Genomic DNA, 25,224 nt, shown 5'->3' on the forward strand with positions numbered 1-25,224 from the left:
GAGAAGGGCGAGGAAGGAAGGCACAAGCTCAGAGGACCTTCTAAATACCCTTCACAAAATGGCGCCATGGGTACCTTCTGGGAGGCTGGAAGTCTTGTCTGAATCTGAGAGGTGATGACGAGGTGTTTAGCTATCTCAAAATCTATCTGTCCACACTCCCAAGATTTGTGCCCTGAACTGTAGGTCATTTTCAATTTAATGTTAAAATAAGACATTGTCCCATGACCTAGAGGCCAACTAGAGGGGAGAGACTCCTTCAGGTTGGAGAGTTAACTAAGGTGGGGTACCTCCTAACCCGCTCAGCACCTTGCTCCATCTTTGGACTTGCGGTGTGGCTGCGGTTTATAAGGGGCACCCCTGGCAGGAGCAGATGGAGCCATGGGGTGAAGGTAGAGAAGGCGGGCAACCCTGATTGAGGGTCACATTTTCACCCTGACTTTGCAATCGTGCAGCACACAGAGGGACCTGTCTTTGTATTCTGGGCTGTTTCCGCTAAACACCTTCAAATGCTACGTCCTGAAGGGCCAGCAGTGGGTCTGGCCTCCAAGAGGAACTTCATCAGTGCTGAAGGCAACAATGCTTTAAGCAAAGAATCTCCGAGCACGACAAGTCACCAGGACAGAGAGGGAGGGAGAGATAATACGATCACAACACAAAACATGAACCGGTATGCACAGAAGGTTGTGGCAATTTGGCGGCTGATTTCAATGTCTTGCTAAGATCTCTGGGACAATGAAGACTAGTCCTTTCCCTCTTCTCCCTGCTGCTCATCTCTTCTGCATTTAATGTAGTCATTAGGTGTTTCTTTGCTTTCTTCCTCTCTGACCCCAGGACAGACATTATTTATGACTTCCTGTCAAATGTGACTTCTGCCTACCCCATGGAGCTTCCCAAGGAAACAATCCGTCAAATGTCCTCCGCAAGCCAGTATCTGCAACACCCCTGGGAGCCTGTTTGAAGAGTTGAGAACTACTATTCTCATCAACATGGAAGGGGACTCGCATGGAAAATGTATGTTCTATCACAAAAGAGAGAGAACCTGAACTTTGGTGGGTCACATTTCCCTCACCCCTACTCAAAGACCAGACTGGAAATTCACTGCTTCTGCTCTGGAAAGACAGGCCAGAGTCTTATTTTTTTTAATGATCCAGTTTACATCTTTGAACTTTAATGGCAGACTGAAAGATAGGGTGAGGCCTGCCACTCCCTTCCGGGCAGTATGCTGGGTGACTTGTCTGAAGCTGTCCCGGGCTCTATGGGAGGCCTTTCTGTTGCCTCCTCCCTTCTCTGCACAGCTTGATTCTTCCCACTTAAAACCCTCTTCCATTCTTCCTCACGTCCTCTCTGGTCATAACTACCTGTGGAGAAGGTGGAGGCTTTGGGAGGAGGGCTGCGTGCACAGAACCAACACGCGCTCTCAGCCCGCATCGCCTTGAGAAAGGTCAAGAGCATCAATAACGCTCTTGGAGAGTTCCAGATCCTACTCATGTTTAAGAGGAAGAAAGAGGGGGTACACCAGTACCCCCTCCTTCACACGGCCCCTCTCCCTGAGCCCCACAATAACCTGTGTGAAAGGCACTATCCCCATTTTGAAGGAAAAGCGAGAAAAGGAAAAGTCAGAAAGCCAAATGCTTTTTGGAGCTTGCAGAGTGAATAAGTGTCTTGGCTGGGAACTGGGACCAAATGGGTTTGACTCCAAAGTCCATGTCGTTTCCATGATCCCACTTAGGTGCTCCGGGGTTGGGGTAACGACACCGATTTCCATGCACTTCTGGAATAGGCACACTGGTTCTTGAGGGACAGCTGCACCGGTGGCAGAGGTTTTTGCTTCCTTGGTTGTGGGGCAACCAGCATGTCTCTCCTAACAAGGTGGGAGGAAGACCAGTGCACAGTCACAGAGGCGAAGAGAGTCTCCCGCTGCAAACTCCTTCTCTGCTCTTGGCCTTGGGGAAAAGGATTCTGGGCCAGGTCAGGGAAGAGACGCCTGGAGTGCTCCCCCTACACTGACCTTCAGAGTCACAATCAACAAGTTTTCTGCATTGCCTTTGACATGCAAACAGAAATATCTGGAACATTTCAGGTACTGTTACAGCCAGGGCGAGGTGCTGAGGACTTGGGTGGAGGAGCACTCTAGCTCTGAGCGGTATCCAGGCACAGCCTATGGTAGCAAGCAGGGTTATTAGTAGAAATCTGTAGTACCAATTGCAGGGGGAGCCTCAGTCTCCTTATCTACAAAAAGGGAGTTTTTTGTATGACCTTTCACCCTTCTAGTTCAAAACGTCTGTAACTTCGTGTGCCTGCGTGCATGTGATATTTGGTCATCTAAATCTTCCCATTTTTTTTCTTCTGAAAAGAAGCACTGACATTAGTACCATTAGCACATAATCAAATTAATACCATGATCAAGAAGAATAAATAATGAAAGGGAAATATTGCACTGTACTCTCCAGGGTAAAATCAGGACGTGGACAGGGGCCACAGAGGCATCTGAGTGGGATCTGGAAAAGAAGCTGCTGAACCCAACTCCCAGGACCCTCAGAGCCAGGGACTTGAGCTCCGAGGAAGGACAGGAAACCGTGCAAAAGAGCTGCAGAGGGAGCCGTAGTAAGGAGGCACAGCTGCTATGCAGGGGCCATCAGCCAGGAGCAAAGCCAAAGGCAAGTCTCAGCGATGATGGCCGTCCACACCTGAAAGCATTCAATCTCCATGAACAATGCGTGTTCTCTTTCCCTCAAAGGAAACACAGTAGACAGAAATACAGGGTCGCCTTGGCTGCTAGAGGGTACTTGACATCTGTCTCTTCCTAGATGCTGGATGGGATGGGTATGCACGGGCGAAAGAAACCACCAAGTCTCAAACGCAGCTTTTCAGAAGCCAAGTAAGAAACCGCTCCAGAGCACAGGTATGGAGGCTGCAGAACTGGTGCAGGCTTCTGCAGACCCCAGGGTCTCTGCAGTAGAGGCTGAAATGTGATCACAGAGGAGGAGCGCTCTCCTTGAGAAGTGCAGGGGGCGTGGCCAGTTCCAGAATTCCCCTGGGCTGGAGGGGGTGTGGCACAGCCCCAAACATCTATCAAAGAGACGCTTTTGAGAGAACAAAGCCAGTCTGGGGCTGGAGAACATGGTCTCTGATCAGGAACGCAGCGCAGGGAGCCCCTGGTGACAAGGCACCCACTCCTGAAGGCCAGTTCTCAGGCAGCCGCTGTCCAAGGCACTCGGAGTTGCAAAGTTGGGGCAAGGTCCTCACTGGGATCCAGGCTCAGAAGAAAGGATGCCAGACTTCCGAGCTTTGGGAGGCGGTGGGGGTGGGGCTTTGGCTTCTCTTCTGACAGGCAGCGGGGGTGCGATCTGGGGGGCAGACACGTGAAAATGGAAATGAGATTTCTTGCCCTCCTCAGTTCTGCCTGCTCCCCATCCCCGCTTCTGCTTCAGTTTGGAATGGGTCTGTATCTCCACCGCCTCTGCAAGGTAAACGGGAACCGAGGCGCACGCGTCCTCCTTGTTCCCCTTGAGCAATCTCTCCCCGCCACGCACGCACGCCCCAGCTCTTGGGTACCTGGCATCCGTACACAAAGCCCTCTATCAAGTTTGCTGAGGGAAATTCATCAGAGGCCACTCCAGAACGGCTGTCACTCAGAGGTGAGCTCGTCAGTGTGAACGTGAGCTCACTGACCTCGTCACCTGTCCCCAGTGTTATGGGCAGGAATCCGCTCCACCTTAGTTTTATGAGGTCCCCTTGCATATCTTTACTTCCCATCTCTGTGGTCTCGAATGTGCCCAGATCACCACAGGGACACACGCATGGGAAAACCTCACTGGAAAGCTTGGAGAGTCCCGTACCGTCTCCCTGCCAGCGGTGCTGTGACCGCACTGTCACGCATGGGCTCCCTACCTCAGTGGAGGTCCTCTGGCTGCTCTCGTAGGGCTTGCTTTTGGGGGGAGGGGGAGGTGGAACAGAAGCCGCCAGTCCATCTGTCTGCAAAGACGGGGAGCCTAGAAACAACAGAGTGGACGGAGGTTGAGAGAAGGATCTCAGAGAAGTAATGCCCACCACTGTGACGCCTACGCCAGCCTGGCCAATCGAGTCTGCTGACACCATTTTCTGTGGTTTCTGTGGACAGAATGAAGACAACCTCTGATCTTCACAACAAAAGGGAGCACCTTTCATTTGCCAGAAGAAGTTCTGAAGCCAAAATACCATTTTTTTTTGTTCAGGACATTTTGCCATTAAGCTGAAGATGAGACTATTTTCTGGAATTTAGGGTGTTACTCTGTTCTCTGATATATCCCAAGTTCCTAGGAAACGTCCTTGTCCTCCGGGTAATCCTACTTAATTATGTCTGACTCCTGGTTGGCTACTGTCCCACCTGGCAGCAGAAGACCCGTCCCTCCTTTGTGCCTGTGGGCACCCTGTTATTTTCTCCAAGTTGTATCTTGCTGGTTCCCACGACAGACTGTAGAGTATGTCGAGTGGGTCTACTTCTTCTCCCTGCAAGGTCTAACCATGCACTGGTTAGTTCATAAGTTACTTGCTCTCTGGTCTTAGTCTGAATTTACCTCATTTGCAATAGGAAAAGGGACTTTTGGACTTTCAGTGGTTCTATTATACCCACTCAGTGGTAGTAATACACCCACGACCACTGAACTGAATCAAACTTTACAATAATCTCATATACTTTGTATCTGGTTTGAGTAAAAATGATCCATATTCATAAACATACTCCATTTCCTACCTCAAAGAATACTCGAGACCTCGGGAAACTTACTGAGGGTCCTGGTAGCCTTAGGAGTGAGAGGCGGCGGGCTCAGAGGCGTTGACTGAGGAGGTGAGGAGGCATGGAATGGCGTTAACCGACTGTCCACCAGTTGGAGACTCTTTGGCCTTTGCACTTTTCTGGCTGGGCTCTAAGTATCACAGAGGAAAACAGGAAAACATTCTCTCAGTGAAGAAAGCTGAGCTCAGCAGGGCTCTCCACAGCCTTGTCTGCTGAGCAGGGCTCGATTCCAGAAGCCGCTGGCAGAGACCCTCACTGGGAGTCACTGGACCACAGATCGCTTCCTGGCTGGCCACTGGCTTGACCGCTGACCACAGTCAGACGGTGTCATCCAGGTTGGAAATAGGCCACTCTGATTCTCAGGCAAAGTTGGCCTCACCCCACTTCACGACTTGATGTGGCTCATGGAAGAAAAGTGATTTTTTTTAACTTAAAAGACAAGACAATGTTTGGACTGACTCATGGAACACAGTGGTGAGAACCACAACTGCAAGCAGCAACCCACGTGTTTACGTTGTGGGCGCGAGATCTTGCGCCAGTGTTGACTTAGAGACTGGAATTCTCTGCACGCGCTTTTCTTGCCACCATCTGTGATCTGCACAGCCACAAGCTGCAGTCGGACAGACGAGCTGCAGCCAGGCTTCTGGCTGGTGACTCACTGCTCTGGAGCAAAAGGGACGTGCCTGACGCAGGGCAGGCAATGACACGCCTCCTTGCTCTTTAAAATGTATACATATGTGTTTTTTTCTTTTCTTTTTACCATCAGATCAGGTTCTGGATCTTTCTCTGCAATGACTTGGGACTTGCTCAGACTCCAGTCTTTTCTCTTGAACTTGCTGATCCGGTTCTCGCCATCCTCTCTGAGGGGCAGATCTTCCACTCTGGCACCTGATGAGGCCCTGCGCTCAAAGAGTGGCTCCAGGATCGACCTGTCAGCCAGGAACGAGGTAAAAAATCTCAGAACTCTCATCACCAAAATCTACGCCAAAAGGACCAGGGTCCTTTTTAGCTCCTCAACCTGATGTTCACCCAGCACCTCATGCTCAGGTTCTAAACCTGAAATTTCACCTCCCGACTGAACAAACACCTCATCATAAAGGTACAGGAAGGAGACCATCAAAGGCAGGGGAAAAGTATCAGTGACTACTTATCCCAGGAACAGACAGGCTTATCAAATGTATGGGCAAAGAAAGGATCCCTAGAGTAGATTAGTGGGCAGCTCTGTAGTAGTAACACTGTCAGACTGTGTTCAAATCCTACCTACATTTACCAGGGTGACCCTGGACACACCACCTTCCATACCTCAGTTTCTTTACCTGTAAAATGGGGATTAAAAATAATAAGGGCTGGGGTCATGGCTCAGTGGTACAGCGCTTGCCTGGCATGTGTGAGGCACTGGGTTTGAGCCTCAGTGCTACATAAAAATAAATAAAATGAAGGTATTAAAAAAATAATACCTACTCCATTGAGTGTTACCAAATGCTTAGAACAGTGGTTGGCACCTATGAACACCTGTTAAAAGTCTTATATAATGACAGATGTTCAAGTACCATAACAAAAATTGATCCATTCAAGATTCATACTCCGGGGCTTGGGTTCTGGCTTAGTGGTAGAGCGCTTACCTAGAAAGCTCGAGGCACTGGGTTCAATCCCCAGCACCACATTAAAAAAAAAAAAGAAGAAGAAAGAAACAACAAAAAACAAACAAACAAAAAAAACCCCTAAATAAACAAAATAAAGGTATTGTGTCCATCTACAACTAAAACTATTAATGTCCATCTACAACTAAAAACATTTTGAAAAAGATTCATACCTACATGTCATGTAGTGGGAAAGAGTCTGATGAGAATAGGGCCGTCTCAGACCATCTTTCCATATGTTACTTATTAATCACGAAATGACAAATGCGAAACACGTTGAGAGGAAAATAGACAAAACCTTATCCACGTGATTGACTCACCTCACCCATAAGGAGAAAACAGACATGCTATGCCTCTAAATACCTGGAAGGGTCCAACCCCACAGAAACGGGCACCTGAACACGGAGCCAAGGAGACATCGACAAACCCCACGTAAGGGAACCTCTACAAAATAACTGGACTAAAACCCCAAATACTGTCGATACCATGAAAGACAAAGAAAGGCAAGGAGACTATGTATGCCAGCTCAGAGCGTGCAAAGAAACACGGCCAAACAGTGTGAACTCAACTGGATCCGGCACCAGCAGAGGCTACGGGGGACGTTGCTGGCACCGCTGACTAAACTAGAATATGGGTTGCAGCTGACGCAGGCACTGCGTCCCGTTTCCTGAGTGCAGAACTCCTCCGGCATGCATCCATATGTGGCAGTGGCCTGGTCCTCACAGAGGATGGGCATGCCTACCTGTGCGTGCTGGAGTGGGGTGGAGGAGGCAAGGAGGCCGAGGCATGGGGCAAACCCACTAGGAAAAGGTACCTGTTACACCTGTATGATGGCATTGCTCGCAGCTGCTAGTAAGCCCTGGTTTGATTAAAATTCAGTCGAGTTAGAAGGACGAACAGGAAAAGCACAAAGGATTCCTAGGGTGGCGAATCTCTTCTGTGTGATACTTTGATGTGTCACTAGTACTTACTAAAAGTCGTAGAATAACTGACTCCTAATACAAACTAGGGACTAGTGGCGATAATGCAAGTGTCAATGTAGGTCATCCACACATTCTCAATACCAAAAAGAACTTTTTTTTTGTCCCAGTCACAGGGACACTGTACCACTGAGCTGCATCCCCAGCCCTTTTTATTTTTTATTTGTGAGATAAGGTCTCACAAAGTTGCTGAGGCTGACCTTCAACTTGTGATCCTCCTGCCTCAGCCTCCTGAGTCACTGGGATCACAGGAGCGTGCCACTGCACATCTGGCAATCATTAGTATATTTAATGAGATACTGCTCATTGAATCTTTGAATTTAGGAAGTATTGTAGCATTAAATTCCAAAAAAGACTCAGATGAAACCAAGCAAACCAAACTAAACAAAAAGAATCACCTCAAACAGCAATATGCGAAGGGAGAAGAAACCCCACAGGGGTCTCTGAGGGAGAAGAAGAGAGTGACCTGGGGACACTAGGTCCACATTTCCTCTACAGCCTAATGTTGAACCAGACGCAGCCATAAAATAAGTAAAGCCAAGTCTCAAGGAGTTGTGTGTCAATTATTTTTTCCTTAATAATGAATACTTGGCTACTTTTCCTAATGTATCAAAAAGTTTAAAAAATAATTTTTTCAATTTTTCTCCAACTGTATTCAGATGTGACTGACAAAAATGTCAGTGTGTTTAAGATATAACCTCGATGGTCTGATGTCCCTGTGGCCAGCACACCCAGCACCGCTACAGGGGAATTTCCAGAATGCACTAGAGCGCTATTACCTGAGGTCATCAGGCTGCACCTCAGACCTCCAGAACCTGCTCAAGACTGGGAGGCCGGACCTCGCCAGCACTGAGTGCTATCTTCTTGCAAAGCACGTGAGTTTCAGGCTCTTGCTTTTCGAGTGCCCTGAGTATGCACTTCCTGTGCCCGCCTGCAGGGCAGCCCAATGGTGTACCTGACCAACAAAACATCGCCACCTTCACAGAAGGCAAAATCACCATTGCTGAGACAAGTCATGGGTACTAGGAAAAGTGGGGTCACTGAGTGTCTACTGGTGTGAGCTGCTTGTAAGGAACATTCTGAATAAATGTTAGAAAGTATTATTGCTGACTTCTAACCCAGGGGCAGAGGAATAACCCACCTCGCCTGGGGCCCGGAGGAGGACTCCCGTTACCCACTGCACACACTGTACCTCTGAATTTAATGGCTGCTTCAAAACTTCTCTTTTTAAAATGAGACACAGTTCAAGAGTCTTACTGAACAGAACAGAAACTTCTGTTTTTCAGGTAGTGTGTAGTATCTCTTTAAGGCACGATAAAAATTGTAGGAAACGAACACATGAATCAGATATTATTTAATATGATTTATATAATATAATTCTAGGGATTAAGAATGATGTGATCATTCACATATGGCATATAACATTACATATTGATATCTGATACCAAGAACTGTAGAAAAGTTCATCCCCTGAGAAGGTAACGTGTGACTTCTAAAAATGTATTCTAAATAAACAACTGCAAAGCTACATAAACAAATATGCTTGCTATGATTTCTTAAAAAATATTTTATATTGATACAAGCTAAATATTTTTCCATTCAAATTTATAATGTTATATATGAGTCAATATTTGGAAGTAATGATACAGCTTAAATATTTTACAGTAGGAGAAGGATCAATTATGACACAGTCATATGATGGTATATCACCATAAAAAATAATAAAAACTGATGTTAATAAAGAAGACAGAGCAACATGGAAAATAAAAAGGAGGAAAATTGAAGTATCGAACTCAGCCTGTGCTACAACTGGGGACATGCGAAGAGATCTACGTCCATGAAAAAGGATGTATAAATAATGTAGGAAATATTAAATATTTGATTTACAGATGGAGTGCCACTCAGGCAGGTTACTTCTATGATGTAGTTATTATAATGCAGAATTAAACATTCATGCTCTTTCTCGACTCCGTCTTCACAGTAGTGACAGCTGGGGCCGCGGCTCAGTCACTAACATGTAGCTCTTTGCACCCAAGAGCTACACACCCTTGAAGTACCCTGCCAGGAGATGGTCGCCCAGTTAACTCATGTGGCCTCACTGGGGGTGTTACCTGGGAAGATCAAGCTGTGCTCCTGGCAGGTACTCACTGAAGGACGAGGCTACTCTAGGCCAGGGTGGGGTGGAGGCCCTGACCACTTTGGAAGTAGCCAGCCACAAGCTTGGAGGTAAAGCGCATGGTTCTCTGGCCTGTGCTGGGAAAGTGAGAGATGAGACTCCCAAGGTGGCCAAACAGGAGATAGAGAAGACAGGTCAGGCCAAGCAGCGGATGCAGTACAACCGACACTTTGTCAATATTGTGCCCACCTTTGGCAAGAAGAAAGGCCCCAATGCCAACTCTTAAGTCCTATGTAATCTTTGCTTTCTCTAATAAAGTCATTTTATCCAGAAAAAAAATTATAGTTAACACTATTGTGAATAATTAATGATGTGTTTACACTCATCATTTATATTAAATTAAGCACTAGTCCATAGAACAGTTCTTCATTGGTATAAAATATGTACTTTTTAAAAAAATTAATAACTAAACTTTTAACAGTAGTTCTCTCTGAGTGATGAAGATGTAAAACTTTTTTTTAAAGTTTCTAATACATTGGTAAAATATTGTATAAGCTGGATGGGGTGACGCTCGCCTGTAATCCCAGCCACTCAGGAGGCTGAGACAGGAGCATCGCAAGCTCAAAGCCAGCCAGCAACTTAGCTAGGCCCTAAAATAAAAAATAAAAATGACTGGGAATGAGGCTCAGTGGTTAAGTACCCCTGGGTTCAATTGCCAGCACAGCCCCCCAAATGAGTACAAGTAGTAACCAACTGAGGAAAGATGCAACTGCAAATGACTCCTTTTAAACATCTTAACTTTGAACACATAGAAAGGCAGCCCATTTTTTGGCAGGGAAGACTCAACACTCAAAAACCATCAACCTTTCCCAAGCTAGTCAATTAATCTAGCATGTTCCCAATGAAAATGCAATAGCATTCTAGGCAAGTTAATCCACAACTGGGCAATGAGAAAAACTGATTAGATAAATTCTGATAAAGAATATTAGAAATCAAAAACATTTTAACTCTATGGTCATTAAAATGATATAATATCAAGGTATGAATAAATGAAGGAAATTGGGGGTGGTGTCCACAAACAGACGAAAGACCATACAGAAATTTGATTTGTGATAAGAGTGCCATTTCAAGTGAGCGGAAGAAAGCTGGTTTGCTCCCTAAGTGTTATGGGGAGAACTGGGTAACCACTTCACAGCTTATAAATCCCAAAGAATCACACACTTAATTGGGAATAGCAAAACTCTGAAAGTCAACAAAAAAACCCAGTAACTTTTTTGGTTATCTCAGAAGGGGGAAGGCCTTTAATGATGACTTAAAACCCAGCATGTCGGAAAAAATACACACACACACACACACACACACACAGACACACAAATAAACGTGAGAGGTCAAACTCCCAAGGTGGCCAAGTAGGAGAAGACAGGTCAGGCCAAGCAGTGGATACAGTACATTTTTTAATGACTACTGTAAACACACACACACACACACACACACACACACACACACACACACACATACATATATACATGACTACACCAAAAAGTCAGTACAATTTCAATAAGAAATTAGAAGGGAAAAAACTGAAGTCAAAGACAAAGAAGAAATTGGAGAAAACTGTTCAACTCATTACAAAGGTCCACAGTCCAACAGAAAAATATAAAATACTGTACCATGTTAATAGAAAATGAATAAAAATGGCTACTAAACAAAAGAGAAGATCTTCAACTTTACCCAAGACAAAAGCAAAACATAACACAAAATAAAAACACCTCTACAAGAAAACATTCTTCATCTATCAGATTGACAAAAATTAAGAAGACACAGCACAGTTTGGTGGCAAGTGCAGGGCAGCCAGGCCGGCTGTGGTGGGTGTGAACTGGTGGGGTAGTAAGGAAGTCCACTTAAGGATGATTTTCAACATCGTAAACGTATTTCTGTGACGGGGCAGAGATCCATATCTCCCCTGTGGGAGGTTTCTCATATTGCTATACTCGGGCTATGATTCGGATGTGGCTTCTCTGACCTAGTTATTGGAAGTTTGGTCCCCAAGGTGGCAGCACTTGGAGGTGGTGGAGCCTTTGAGAGGTGGGGTCTAGTGGGAGGTCACTGGGGGCTCTGCCCTTGAAAGGGATTACGATGGATGGTTCATGTGCAGCCCTTGAGTTCTTGTGAAAGGGCTGTTATAAAAAGTGCAGGCCTGGCCCTGTCCTCCCCCTCTGCCTCCTGCCTCACCACACAGGCTGCTGTCCGCCATGGGGACTTTGTTAGAGCTTTACTATGCTGATTGGACTTTCATCCTCCAAAACTATGAGCTAAATAAACCTCTTTTCTTTAAGAAGTTAACCACCTCAGGTATTTCATTATAGTTGAAAAGCTGTCTAATACAACTTGCATACGTGGAAAATGACTTCCATTTGATATTCACGGCCACAACACAGTGATAGGGAAAGACTGAAGTCAACTAGATGTCCATCGATAGTGGGACAGATCATGTACAGACACATGGCGAGATGTCTGCAGATAAAGACAGGACAAGAGGCAGCTCTTTGGGTTCTGAAATGGAACAATTTTCAAGATATTTAAAAGACCAAGGTAAAGAGAATGCTATACCATTTGTACAAAAAAAGCATGGAGAAGAATACGCATTTAGGTATTGCTTGTGTACCTATAAAGTGTTTCTGGAAGGGCACTGAGAACCTGAACATTAAGCATCAGTCGCCCTGGGGAGTGGTACTGGTAACTGGGAGCCAAGGACTGAAGGGAGATTTTTCACAATATGCCCTTTTCTACCTTTGGATCTTCATACTGTGTAATTATATTGCCAGTATATAAAGTAAAAAATTTCACATTATTTTTAAAAATTGGAAATGTTAAAAATTGGGTGAGTAACTGTATATAACAGGGTGGCAGGATCATGAAAATAAATGTTTTTTTCATTTTTCAGTTTCAGCGATCATCACTGTCATTCACAATGACGTTCCTAGTAAGGACGGTGGACAGGCTGACGACTGTGCTCTCCAAATTACTTTTCAGAGTAATGTGTCTACATAGACCGAGTCTCACTCTAGGGACCAAAGGCAAACAGAATGAGGTGTCACCCCACCCTCCAGGGGGTTCAAGGCCCACCTGGCCCTTACCCATCAGATCCTGGCCGAGAAGGCGCATTATCAGAGGAGTTGGAAGAAGTGGAGACCACTGAGGAGGTCACAGAGGTCACGGAGAGCCTCCGCAGCGTAGAAGACATGATGTAGGGCAGCACCAGGGATCCCGTCCGGCTCTGCTTCCTCTCCGTCAAGTTGGGTGGCTGGAAGACACACGCCCGCTCAGGGTTAGCGGACCTGGGACTCGGCCGTGTGATCCGGTGTGGCCACCCTGCTGCTTGGTTTTTTTAAAAGATGGAACATTGGCCCAAGAGAAAAATTTCAGGAGATTGTAGCCCTGAAGCTTAACCTGGTCATTTACAGAACACTGATCTACTTTCCCAAGAAATGTCACCAGCAGAATTACCGCCATGTGACCTCAGGCTAAATGTACCTGCTAATACTGGCCTGCTTTTAATGATGACAAAACTTGGTAGCTCAAAGCTTAGTCCCCGACTGGGAACTTGTGTGCAAAAGACACATGTCCCTAGAAGGAACTCTGAACTAGCAGAAGGTAAGGAGGCAAATTCATAGGAAGAAGGTAGGATTGAGCGCTTCTATGACTAAAAGAAATGGCCAAAGGGAAACTCTGGGGGTTCTGGTGGAGATGGATGAGGAGCTTCATCTGAGGAAAGGATCTGAAACCAGGGGTTTAAGAATAAGACCACAGCCAGGCGCCGGGGTGCACACCTGTAATCCCAGCAGGTCAGCAGGCTGAGGCAGGAGGATCGTGAGTTCAAAGCCAGCCTTACCAACTTAGCAAGTCTCTGTCTCTAAATAAAATATTTTTTAAAAAACGGCTGGAGATGTGGCTCAGTGGTTGAGTACCACTGGGTTCAATCCCCCAAACAAAACAAAACAAAATAGAATAAGACCAGGATGGACTCAGGGACAAAACATCAGAGAAATGAACTAGAACCACTTATAACGTCAATGCTGGAGAGCAGAGGTCAGCATGTGCACCCTTCCACCCAGCTCCTCGGGAGGAAAAAAGAAAACCACGGCTTGGAGGAAAGGCAGGCACCATGTAGTCAGCTGCACGCACTCCAGGATGGACTTTTCAATTCCTTCTCCTCTAAAAAGTTGTGAAGGCTGTAAACTTTTCATCAAAATAGAAGGTTCTGGAACAACTAAAAGAATTGGGCACGATGAGACAGGAACAGCCAGTGCCTATACTTAGGAAAACCTCAACTGCTAGTGGAGCAGTTCTCTAAAAGCTGTGCCCTGCCCAGCAGCACTGTGTCACTAGGGAACTTGTTAGAAATGTAAATGTGTGGCCCCACTCAGGGCTATCAGCAATTCTGGGGATAAGGACCAGCAATCTGTTTTCACAAGTCTTCCTGTAGCTTGATGGGTGCTTCAAGTTTGAGAACCTCTACCTAACACAAGGCCAGTTCAAGGTCATCAGGAGGAGAACCTGCTCTCCCTTGCTGGTTGTACCTGAGCTGTTAAACTCACTCCACTGACAATGTCATAAAAGGCACAAGAGACCAGACAAAGCTGGAGGGGCTTTAGATCAAGCCTACCAGTGTTATAACCCCATAGAGCTTCTCCACTTTCTCCTTGAGTTCCCGGAAGCAGGAGGACAACCGGTCATGCAATGGCTTGAGTTGCTCTGTCAACTTCTCCCCATGGATGCGGATCCCTTCTGTGAGCAGAGGCATCTGGAAGGAAGGACGTAAAAGGGAGAAATATGCTTTAGGAAAAAGAGGGATAATTCAGATTTGGAGGGTGGGTGGATGGGTTGACTGGTAGACTTGGCACTACTAAATAACAATGTCACTTCCCAGGTGAGGCCTTGTGGAGGCATTCCAGTGGATAAGGTGGAGAAGCCTGCACACCAAGGACACAGGCCTTAAGCTCGGGAAGGGCTGATGGCAAGACAAATCCCACTGAGCCCTGGTGCATTTCTGTGGATGGTAACAGACAGGTTTGGCTTTAGGCTGAATTTGATAGCTGCATTTTCTTCCATTGCCCACTAAAGCAATGAGAAAAGAGAAAAGAGGCCAATCTTGCAGGCCAGGAAAACAGGATATGGACTTCGATCTCAGCTCTACGAAGGCCCTGCCAATACTAAGCAGTTAAAGTAAATGCTATTCCTAAATCTTGCTGCCAAATACACACCCAGATAGGTTGTGCTTCCATAAGATTTAAAAACAAAAAAGAAAAACAACCCAGAAAGTGGCCTCATAGACTGAAGTCAGGAGAGCAGCTTGGATTCTTGAGGCTACCCAGCTGCAGGCTCTGCTGTGCACACCTGTTTCCTGTGCACACCTGGTCTCCCATGCACACCTGGCCTCCTGGGCTTACCTGTAAAGCTATTAGTCGCTTCAGCAGTTCTACCTTCTCCTGGTCTTCAGGATGCTCCTGTAAGTACTTTTCTGTAAAAAAAGCCTAAAAGCAGAGCATACAAAAGCATGAATGAGAACACATCTCTATCTGTGCACTTGACCCTAACAGGCATAAAGCCAGGGAAGGTGAAACACATCTGTTCTGATAAACCAGGAACGTCCAACTAAAAGTTCCTTCCTTCCCTGGGATGGCCCTTATCCCACAGCAGAACATTTTTTTAAAAAGTACGTGCTCTTCTGCAGTTTTTCTGAAATGCAAAGTCCCAGCAACAGTACATTCTCAGCAATCACCACACCCAAGTGTGCATGAGCATAAACACGCATGCAGTTCCTTGCACACTTGCTGATCGCATAAGAATCATCAGGGAAGCAAAATGTTAAGAAAAGAACAACGTCCCCAAAGAATGAAGGACAGTCCAAATGACAATATCTAAAAATGCATCATCAAATTGTGTCAATATCATTAGGAAAAAAGCAAAACGTCACCGGCAGGAGATGTGACTGGCAGCTTCTACGCTCTCGCACAAAATGCTGGCCGAATGACATTTGTTCCCTGTGCTAAGTGAAAGCTAGCATCGCACTTTCCTCTTTTCGCCTCTCCAAAAGCATAGATATGAAGACATTTTGAGGCCATTAAATGCTGGTGGCCCTTCTTATTTCATGTCAGTGCCAAGTTCATCTATGAACACTCAGGCCCTGCCAGCTAAGGCCTGGTAATAGGAGAATAAAAACCAACTGAAATTCCAAACACAGGCCTTGCATTTTAAAGACAGGATTCATTAGGAAAGAGAAAAAGAAGTTTGCAGTGAATATTTCCAACAAGAATTACATATATTTTCTTCCGGGACCTTAACATTCGTTTCTCCAAGTGCTTTCATACATTCTTTTTTTTTTTTTTTTTTTTTTTTTGCAGTGCTGGGGATTTGAACCCAGGGCCTTGTGCTTGTGAGACAAGCACTCTACCAACTGAGCTATATCCCCAGCCCTCTCTCCAAGTGCTTTCAAAGACTGACCTTCAAACTCACTTCTTTCTGCTACTCCTGTGAAAGCCCTAATACCATTAAATGAAACCCAAGAGCTCTTTAAAACTATGGTATAAATATGAAAGTGGCCCATTCTATGTGGCAAACAAAATATTAGTCAACTCTTGTGGGCAGACGTTGTAGGGGGAATTGCGTCCTGCATTCATGCTTAGGTTGTAACCTCTGGCACCTCGAAGGTGACTCTGCCTGGTGACAGGGCTGTTGCTGAGGTCATTCACTGGGACGCTGTACTTGGAGTTGAGTGGGCCTAAACCTGACGACCTGGGTGCTCATAAGGTGGAATGTGGAGACACCTGCACACAGGGATAGTGCATGTGAGGAGACATAAGGAGAAGATGCATCGATAGGCCCAAGTACCGCCAGCAAACCATGAGAAGCCAGAGGGAGGCGTGGGCCGTGTCCTCCTGCACAGCCCATACAAAGAACCAACCCTGCATACGCCTTGCTTTCAGACTCCTGGCTTTCTGTTGTTTTAATCCACCTTGTATGTGGAACGTCCCACCATATCCAGCTAATTAATAGGTTATGCTTTTTCTTACATTTAGAAATGCATAAAGTTACACACATTAATTAAAAGTATAAATTAGCAGTATTTTAAGTCAAAGATCCTGAAATCTACTTATTTGTTTATATATCTTTGCCTTTTTTTCATTTTAATTAGAAGACTGTAACACTGAAAACACTTCACATGAAACCGTATCTCATTCCCAGATATTGGCATATAAATATTTGTGAGCCAGGCTTGGTGGTGCACACTTATAATCTCAGTCAGAGGCTGAGGCAAAAGGATCATAAGTTCAAGAACTTAGTTAGGTCTTAAGCAATTTATCAAGACCCTGTCTTAATTAAAAGGGCTGGGATGTGTTTTAGTGGTTAAGGGCCCCAAGGTTCAAACCCTAGAAACAAAACAAACAAAAAAAAAAAAAAAAAAAGAAAAGAAAAAACCAAAAAAACTTGCTGGGATACAATTCCATGACAGAGGGCCCTGGGTTCAATTCCCAGCACACGCGTTTAAAAAAAAAAAATTGTGGTTTAGGGGCACTCTATAAAAATACTTGGAAATAACACACGGAAATTAGTGAAAGAAAGAGTACACATCACAAGCATTTTATGCTATTATAAAGTATTGCATTTTGGACCCTATTGTTGTATTGACTTCCATTATAACAGTGGAAATTATTATTGAAACCAAACGCGAGCAAACTAGAGTGTATTTTTGGTACTGAATCGTTCCCAGCTGCAGAGCAGAGTAAGACTACAGAAGGAAAAGACACCTGTTGGCTGTCCACCTCCCAGGGAAGACAGAACAGCGGTGCCTCGGCCAGAGGCACTGGTCTTTCAGTGATGCTTTATGGGGAGGTGGTCTGCCCCTGGCTGGGCTGCTGTTGGTCTCCAGGAGGTGTGAGGTCGGGATGATCTTTTTGCTAATTTCAGATGCCCACTCACAGGGGGGAGAGTGAAAAGTCAGAGCTGTTACAAGCAACAAATTCACCAGGCACAGAGAGGCACAGGGACCTGGGACCCTGGGACCCAGCCCACCTTCTCGTAGTTGGAGAATCCCCCCATGACAGCTGGGTCCACGATGCCGTTGAGCAGCATGGAAAGCGGGTGCACAGAGAGGGACCGGTCCCAGGCATGCTGCTGCACGCAGTTGCTGATTTTCTCATTGGTCAGTTCCATGGTTTCGATGGCATTCTCCAAAGGGCTGATTTCCTCCTGAGAATAGCGAGGGAGAAGGAGACCTGTGAGCACCACGGCAAGGACTGGAACAAGCCGACCTCCCCTCAAGAGGCCTCAGATCCCACCAGCCACGGGATGGCCAAGTTCTGCTTGTCCAGATTGTTTATCTGGACACCACACCTCTCTGCCGGGTTGGCAAGAGGCAAAATAAACTATTTAAAATCCCCCTGGAAAGGGAACAAGGACTTAAAACCTGGGGCTCTGGCAACGATTATTCCTGGCAGCACAGTTTCTACAGAACACGTGAGAAGTAAAAATTCAAATTGTAGCAAGGATTTTCTTAGGCAAAGCCTCCTCAGAGATTTCTGAGATCAATGACAGCAGAAGAGCAGGCCTGAGACGCTTCTGGACCACCCAAAATGCCCCCGATGCCTCCTCTCTGAGAAGAGGCAAGTGATCTCGGAAGCCCCATATTCAGACCACACAGTAACCACAGCACAGATTCTGTAGCTGACAGAACTTGGAACAACGGGGTGTATTAGGATATTCAGGCTGAGTTTGATGAAAACAGATGGAGAAACAATGTAGATTCAGAGAGTGCCTCCTAAGGAAATGTCTTCAAAGCCAGGTTTCCAGAAAAACCCTCCCCTTCATTGTACCACTATCAGTTATAGGACTTCCTAATCCAGACTTCGGTCCAAAAGTCTCTGCTAGAAACCATCCATACTTGAATAATGATTTATCACGAGGGCTAGAGAGCACCCTAAACTTCGGTTCAGACTTATCCTTCTAAATACTTCGTTTTTATTCTTTTGTGGTGCTGCAATTGAACCCTGGGCCTTGTGCATGTCAGGTGGAAACCCTGCCACTCAGCTACACCCCAGTCCAAGAAATATTTCTTCAATATCTACTTTGTGCCAATGCTATGCTATGGACCGTAGTTACAAAAGTGATTAAGGTATACAGTTGTTGCTTACTCTCTGGGGGACTGGTTCCAGGACACTGAGTGTACCCAAATCTGCAGAAGCTCCAGTTTCCAATATGAAATGGTACAGAATTTGCAGATAACCTATAAGTAATCTCCTATAAACTTTAAATCATCTTTAGAGTACTTCTAATGTCTGGTACAATATAAATGCTACATAAAGTCATTAGACTATATTGTAGGGAATAACAGCAAGCAAAAAGTCTATACATGTTCAGTACAGATAAGCCATTTTAGACTTCATAGCATGCAATCAATGGTTGGTTAAATCCATGACTGGTTTAATCTGCAGGTGTGAAAACTGCAGATACAGAGAGTTGATATAATTCATGGCTGGCAGAAGCTCATGGTTTTAATGGGGACTTGGGACATGCAAACATGACAAATTAGAAATATGCACCAGCCAGGCATGATGGCTCAGGCCTGTAATCCTAGCTTCTTGGGAGGCTGAGGCAGGACTTTTGAAGGCAGCCTGGACAATGTAGCAGGACTCTGTCTCAAAATTGAAAAAAAAAAAAAAAAAAAAAAGACTGGGGGTATAGCTCAGTGGTAGAGTGACCCTCGGTTCAGTCCCCAGTTCTGTCAAAACAACAACAGGAATAAAAGAAAAGGAGGGAGGAAGAGAGGGAGGCCGAAAAAGAAAGAGAAAATGCCTTGTGTGACAGGGGACCTAACCTGGCCAAGTGTTCGAAAGAACAGGGTGCCTAAAGTGACTCTCGATGGGAGTTAGGTCCAGAAGTGGCAAGAGGACACTTCATTCAGGCAGAGAAAACGACCTCGTGTCACAGAAAACTGAAAGAGCATGGAACTCTCCACTTAGGTTCCCTAGGAGCTGGCAGGAGGTGGACAGAGGTGAATGGAGGTGGACAGAGGTGGAAGGGCTGAGTTGAGGCCCTGTTCACCTATGAGGAGCCTGAGCTTCCAACCGTAGGCCCGAGGGGGACAGGAGGGGCTGTGAGCACAAGAACACACCTAAGAAAAGGTCAGGTTTACTCAATTCAGCATTCACACACTGAAGCAGGAGGAAGAGGGCCCGAGACAGCCCAGGCAGTGAGGCCAGCAAGGGGCTCTGTTTGGTGGCAACAGAAGCGAGCGGGGGACAAGAAACAGGGCAATAGTAGGGAATCTGGAAATATAGTAAATTAAATACACAGCAAGGTGAAACAGGCAGCTCTGGGACTGGGGGAGGGGCTGGAGCCAGGGCCCCTGGTGATGCCAGGAGCAGAGGATGAAAGAAGAGAGGCTCTGGGAGAGAGGCTGAGATCAGAGGCAGGACCTCCTGGGAGGCATTCCAAAAATGTGCCTGGGCGCTGGCAGGATGGTGGGGGAGAGGACGCTCCTCTGCCCATGAAAGAATCGTTCACTGTGAGTGACCTTTAGGGCTGGTGTAGCATGGGCTTTACAAAGCAGGCCATCACACAAGCCTGGCTTTTATTTCTCTTTTGAAAAACAAAGTTGGCCAGAGGAGGCCGGCCAAGCTGGGGAGGCCGGCAGGGGAGGGCCACAAAGGCTGGGATTATCCTTGCAGACAGAAAGTTTTTATTTCTGGGTGCCAATTCCAGATGACTCACTGTGGAGATCTGTTTGACTTCAAACCACTTGAGAATCCCGGGGAAGGTATAGGCAGTGGTGTAAGTGGTCCGCTCGATCCACATGGTCTAGAGCAAGGGGAAAACAGGAAGTCCATCAGCTCCCAGGCCAAGAAGCTCCTGGGACTGTAAAGTGCCTCCTAGCGAAAGGGCCAGATTTTCTGGCAAATTTAAGGATTTTGATGTTTGAGGCTGGCTGGGATCATCCACTCGAGCCCTCCCCTCTACAGCTGGAGACCTGAGGTCCAGCAGAGTGTGACCCTCAGTCTGCTGTTCTCCATCAAGTCCACAGCCTGGGTCGAGGTGACTGGCAGGCGAAGCCTCTATCCCCAGGGGTGTCATCAGTTCTGCTGCCTGTGTGGCTGAGATGGAGGCTGCCAGTCTGGATGCCCATTTTACCTCGCTTCAGAAGGCAAACAGGGTGGACTCACAGCAAATTCGTTGTCTGGATCCTTTTCTCCTTTCCGGAACGGCCGAGAATATCTGAACTGCTGCACTTCATTGGCCCTGTAGTAGCTGGGAAAGGACAGGACACCCACGCTGAACCCGCTCCCTCACAGCCCGCTTGATCTGACTTCCACAGAGCTGGCACAGCCGTGACGCTGAGGCTTGCCCACGACACCATCTCGTGGTGGATCAAGCCCGCGGCAAACGCCGAGGCTGTGTGGACTTACGTCAGTTCTCTGGTTTATTATTATGAGTTTCATAGCTCACATTTTCAAAAGTAACGTGGGATCTTATTCAGATGCCTCTGTGACAAACCTATCAACCTCAAGAGGCTGGGTTGGGCCCTCGATCACTGGGGTCCTGCCAGTCGGTCCTCGGTGTTGCTTCTGAGTGGATAAATTAAATACACAGCACTGTGTACTTCAGAGCTAAGAGATCTGATGTCTAAAGTGAAATTCCTGACCTCCCTCTGCCTGGAAACCAACGAGAACAGGGCACAGGTCTTCCAAACTTTAGTGAGTTTAAGGCTTCACTTTAAAATGCACCCCAAATAAAAAGTGTGTAAGGTTTTGTTGTTGTTGTTGTTACTGTTATTCTGTTTTTAAATTGAAAAGAGCCACTTACTTTAAGATCTGCTCTGGAACGGGCTTGTCCTTGTAGCTGGGTGGCAGGCTCATCACGGGCTTCACGGTGAAGCACTGCATGTCTGAGGAGCGTGTTAAGGAAGGCGAAGAGGCTGGCCTCCCAGGAGAGCCACAGGGAGGCCCCACTCCCCTGCTACAGCCGGAAACAGCATGGGCACTGACCATGCCTTTTACCAGGTATGGCCGCCCCTCTGTATCACCAACGTGACTTTTCCCAGGACACTGCCTGTGGATGGACACCTGGCAGGCATCCCTACCACAGGAAATGGGATTAATGAAATATCGGAAAGAGGGGCTAGAAATGGTTTTAAATCATTTCTTTTGGACAAGGATCCCTCTGAAATAGCCAGAATTCAGAGTCCAGGCAACAGGAATTGCTTTTGTCTTTGGAAACCACCTGCTGACTAAATGCCTTGCTTTGGAATGCACTAGGTGTTCTGAGTCCATCTATAATATACACAACCCCCTACTAGGTGGATGCCACCATTCTCCTTCAGTGGAGGAAGGTGGAGGCTGAGGGAGGTTAAGACCCAAGATCACACAACTGGCAGGAGGTAAAGTCAGGCCTCCAAGCCTGCTCAGGGGTAAAGGTGTACCGTCTCTGATTTAATGATGAGTCTTAGAAATAGCTTCTCCCCAGCATCCCATTACGAGTGCAGACACGGCTGGCCCTCCAAACCCACAGGTTCTGTATCCAAGGATGCAGTCAACATCGGATCAAAAACATTTTTTTTAAGCCAGGTGTGGTGGTGCACACCTGTAAATTCAAGCAACTCGTGAGGTTGAGGAAGATTGCAAATATGGGGTCAGCCTCAGCAACATAGCAAGACCTTGTCTCAGCATAAAAAAATCAAAAAAGGACTGGAGATGTAGCTCAGTGGTAGAGTACCCCTGGGTTCAATCCCCAGTACTATTTATATATGAATATATGTATATATATATAAAATTCTGTCTTTGGTGAAGCGTATAGACCCTTTTTTGGGGTCATTACTCCCTGAACAATAGTGTGACGACTATTTTACATAGTGTTTACATTGTATTAGGGATTCTAAGTCATCCAGAGAAGATTTAAAGCATACAGGAGGAGGTGTATAGGTTCTACGCAAATCCTACCTCACACAAGGGACTTGGGCATCTGAATATTGGGGTATCCATAGGCAGGAAGGGGTGCTGGGAGGGTGTCCTGGGATCAGTACCCCTGAGGATGATGAAGATTCTAGTCTCTAACAGAATACTGAACTCAGAACAGGAAGTCACACTCTCCTCAAGGACCCCATCTGACTCCAGAACACCCCTTCACGTTCCAGACTGCTTATCACTCCTCCCTAAGGATCTTAGGGCCCCACAGAATTTACATCAGATGGGAGCCTGCTTTGATGAGTGGTCTGAGGACAAGGGACACATCTCCCTGCCCAGAAGGGGCTGCAAACCTTAGCCTCTCTGGCTTAGCTGCACCCGCCTCAGGGTAAAGGAGCCCTGGGCCACTTTGCCCACACCAGGATGCACTGCTTCGGGGACATCTTGATGTCTTCTCCAGGGGGTGTGGTACTGGTCATCTTCTCAGCATTGGGGAACTGGGTCAGCAGCCTCAGGCTGAAGTCTTCCCGCCTCTCATACTCCTTCCCCCGGTAGATGAAGATTTTATTCTGCAGGTCAAGAGACAATGGAGATCATTAAAAATGACAAGTAAAGTGTTAACCTGCACACAGTTAGCACAGATCTAAACAGGAGTAGCCTGCCTCCTGATCTAAATCCACTAGGTCACCAGGCATGCTAGACAAGTGAAGTGTTAACCTGCACACAGTTAGCACAGATCTAAACGGGAGTAGCCTGCCTCCTGATCTAAATCCACTAGGTCACCAGGCATGCTGCGGACATTCTCAACGAAGGAAGGAAGTGCACTCACTCATCTGTAAGTGTGAATGCCATGTGCATCTCATCTGGACTCAGGAAGAGTGTGTGGACCTGCATTTTGAATGGTGCTGCCTTGGGGAACAGGACACGGCATCCAAAAGCTTTGGATTCCAGAGCATGTTGGATTCTGACTATTCTGATGCAATTTCTGACTGTCTCCTAGTTCACATCACTACTTCATGGGATGCGAGAGATCTCTGTAAGGAGCCGTGCAGGCAGCATTTTCCTGTCTTGATGAAGTCAAAGGCAAGGCTAAGACCAGAAGCTGTGACAAAGCTCCCTCTCCTCCCCTCCTCCACTCTCTCCCCTAGGCCACCTCATCCACAACTGTGGCTTGACCCACTGAAAACAACTTATGACACTTACTGCTCGCCCAGAACTTTCCTTTGAGTTCCAGATCCACAGAGCACATGATTGACTCACGTGTTTTGGATATTCCAAATTCATCTCGCATGGATCAAATCCAAAACCACCTTTACAAACGGCTGCTACAGACCAGAGGCCCTCTGCAGCCTGGCACCCTGGCTTCCTGACCCTCAGATCGCCCTCTGTTCCTGCCTCTCTGGCTATGTGGCTTTAGAAGCTGAGGCTGCCACCGTCTGCAACCTTCACTCCCGCGTCCTCCTGACAGCTCCGTGCTGGTTCTTACACTTCTCTCAGGTGCTTGCTCAAGAGTCATCTTCTCACTGAAGTCTTTCCTGTTTCCTCTAAAGTTGCCACTTCACCCCTGAAGGCCTGCCTGTCTCTTCCCCTTCCCTGACTCCCGTTCTCCACAACCTCAAGGCAGTGTCTGGGCATCTGACACACTGGGCGTTCCACTGATTTACCTTCATTTTTGTCCCTCCAAGCTAGACCAGAGCCAGGATTCTGGCTGGTCTGGGGCTCTGCCCCGATGCCTGCGTCAGAGGAAGGCACACGGCAGGAATCTGACGAATACTTATTCAATGACCGATGAATTCTCTCCCACGTGCCTCTGTCCTTTCCCAGTCCTGCTGTCCCAGTGCCTGGATCTACTCCTCCTCAATTATGCAGGCCACAAACCTACGAGTCACCCTTCTACTTCCCCCTTGTCACCCACGCAGACCGCCAACCTTCAGGTCCTGTAACTTCATCTCCGTCACCCGGGTCTTTCGACTTCTCTTAAAGTCAACATCACCATGTCCTCATTTCAACCTGTCCTCTCTTGTCTGACATCCACGATGGCTTTTGAGTGGCTTATGGGAACACAGGTCCCGACCTTTCCCATACGTAAAATCCGCAATGGCTCCCTCTGCTCTGGGGATGCAGACAGAACGCCCTCTGTAACCCCAAGGCCCCGCAGACTCCCCTGGTCTCGCCCACTCTGCCTGCTGTGCTGGTGTTTATTCCGAGGCTGTCCCAGGTTTTTTCCTGCTGTTTCCTCTGCCTGGACTGCCTTTCCTGTCGCCTGTGTCTCCTTAATTCCCTGCTCACCTTTCAGACTGCAGCCAAAGCAGAAATTCCCTGGCAAGTCCTTCCTGACTCTTCAAAACAAATCAATGCACAACTGACATATGATAAATGGGCCCTTTTTCCTGTAGAACTATGAATTTTGAGAAATGCAACCATGACTACAATCAAGATGCAGAACGGTTTTATCAACACCAGATATTTTCCCATGCCCTTTGCAGCCCGAGATCCCCCAGCCACTAGACAACCACTGATATATATATATATATATATATATATATTTTTTTTTTTTTTTTTTTTTTTTTTTTTTTTTTTTTGTCCCAACGTAAGTGCTATCCTTGCAGGAACATCAGATAAATAAAGTCACAGAGCCTGGAGTCTTTTAGGCCTAATTCCTTTTCCCTTGCACCATGCATCTGCAATTGATCCATGTGGTTCTGTCTCAGCAGTTTGTTCCTTTTCACTACTGAGGAGTATTTCATTGAGTGGATAA

At 46.6% G+C, this 25,224-nt stretch overlaps 1 protein-coding gene and 1 pseudogene across 3 annotated transcripts in view; one reads left to right on the forward strand and one right to left on the reverse strand.

Annotated features, from left to right (window-relative positions):
- Positions 1 to 413: 413 nt before the first annotated feature.
- DOCK5 (dedicator of cytokinesis 5) overlaps positions 414 to 25,224 on the reverse strand; it is a 191,523-nt gene continuing 166,712 nt past the window's right edge. For both annotated transcript variants that reach the window (XM_079139029.1, XM_079139030.1), the window contains exons 41-52: positions 22,894 to 23,035; positions 21,370 to 21,451; positions 20,730 to 20,814; positions 20,281 to 20,367; positions 17,584 to 17,760; positions 14,961 to 15,044; positions 14,177 to 14,314; positions 12,648 to 12,814; positions 5,535 to 5,703; positions 4,766 to 4,904; positions 3,892 to 3,992; positions 414 to 3,347 (exon numbers count right to left, since the gene is read on the reverse strand). In XM_079139029.1, the coding sequence (XP_078995155.1) occupies positions 3,243 to 3,347; positions 3,892 to 3,992; positions 4,766 to 4,904; positions 5,535 to 5,703; positions 12,648 to 12,814; positions 14,177 to 14,314; positions 14,961 to 15,044; positions 17,584 to 17,760; positions 20,281 to 20,367; positions 20,730 to 20,814; positions 21,370 to 21,451; positions 22,894 to 23,035 (1,476 nt within the window). In that variant the 3' untranslated portion in view covers positions 414 to 3,242. The remainder of the gene's footprint in view (positions 3,348 to 3,891; positions 3,993 to 4,765; positions 4,905 to 5,534; positions 5,704 to 12,647; positions 12,815 to 14,176; positions 14,315 to 14,960; positions 15,045 to 17,583; positions 17,761 to 20,280; positions 20,368 to 20,729; positions 20,815 to 21,369; positions 21,452 to 22,893; positions 23,036 to 25,224) is intronic.
- Positions 8,069 to 9,967, forward strand: LOC306662154 (ubiquitin-like FUBI-ribosomal protein eS30 fusion protein; annotated as a pseudogene). Its single transcript has 3 exons — positions 8,069 to 8,269; positions 8,332 to 8,413; positions 9,431 to 9,967. The product of its transcript is annotated as a ubiquitin-like FUBI-ribosomal protein eS30 fusion protein (transcript).

This window comes from Sciurus vulgaris (assembly GCF_902686455.1).
Source record: "Sciurus vulgaris genome assembly, chromosome: 5".
NCBI classification, from domain to species: domain Eukaryota; kingdom Metazoa; phylum Chordata; class Mammalia; order Rodentia; family Sciuridae; genus Sciurus; species Sciurus vulgaris.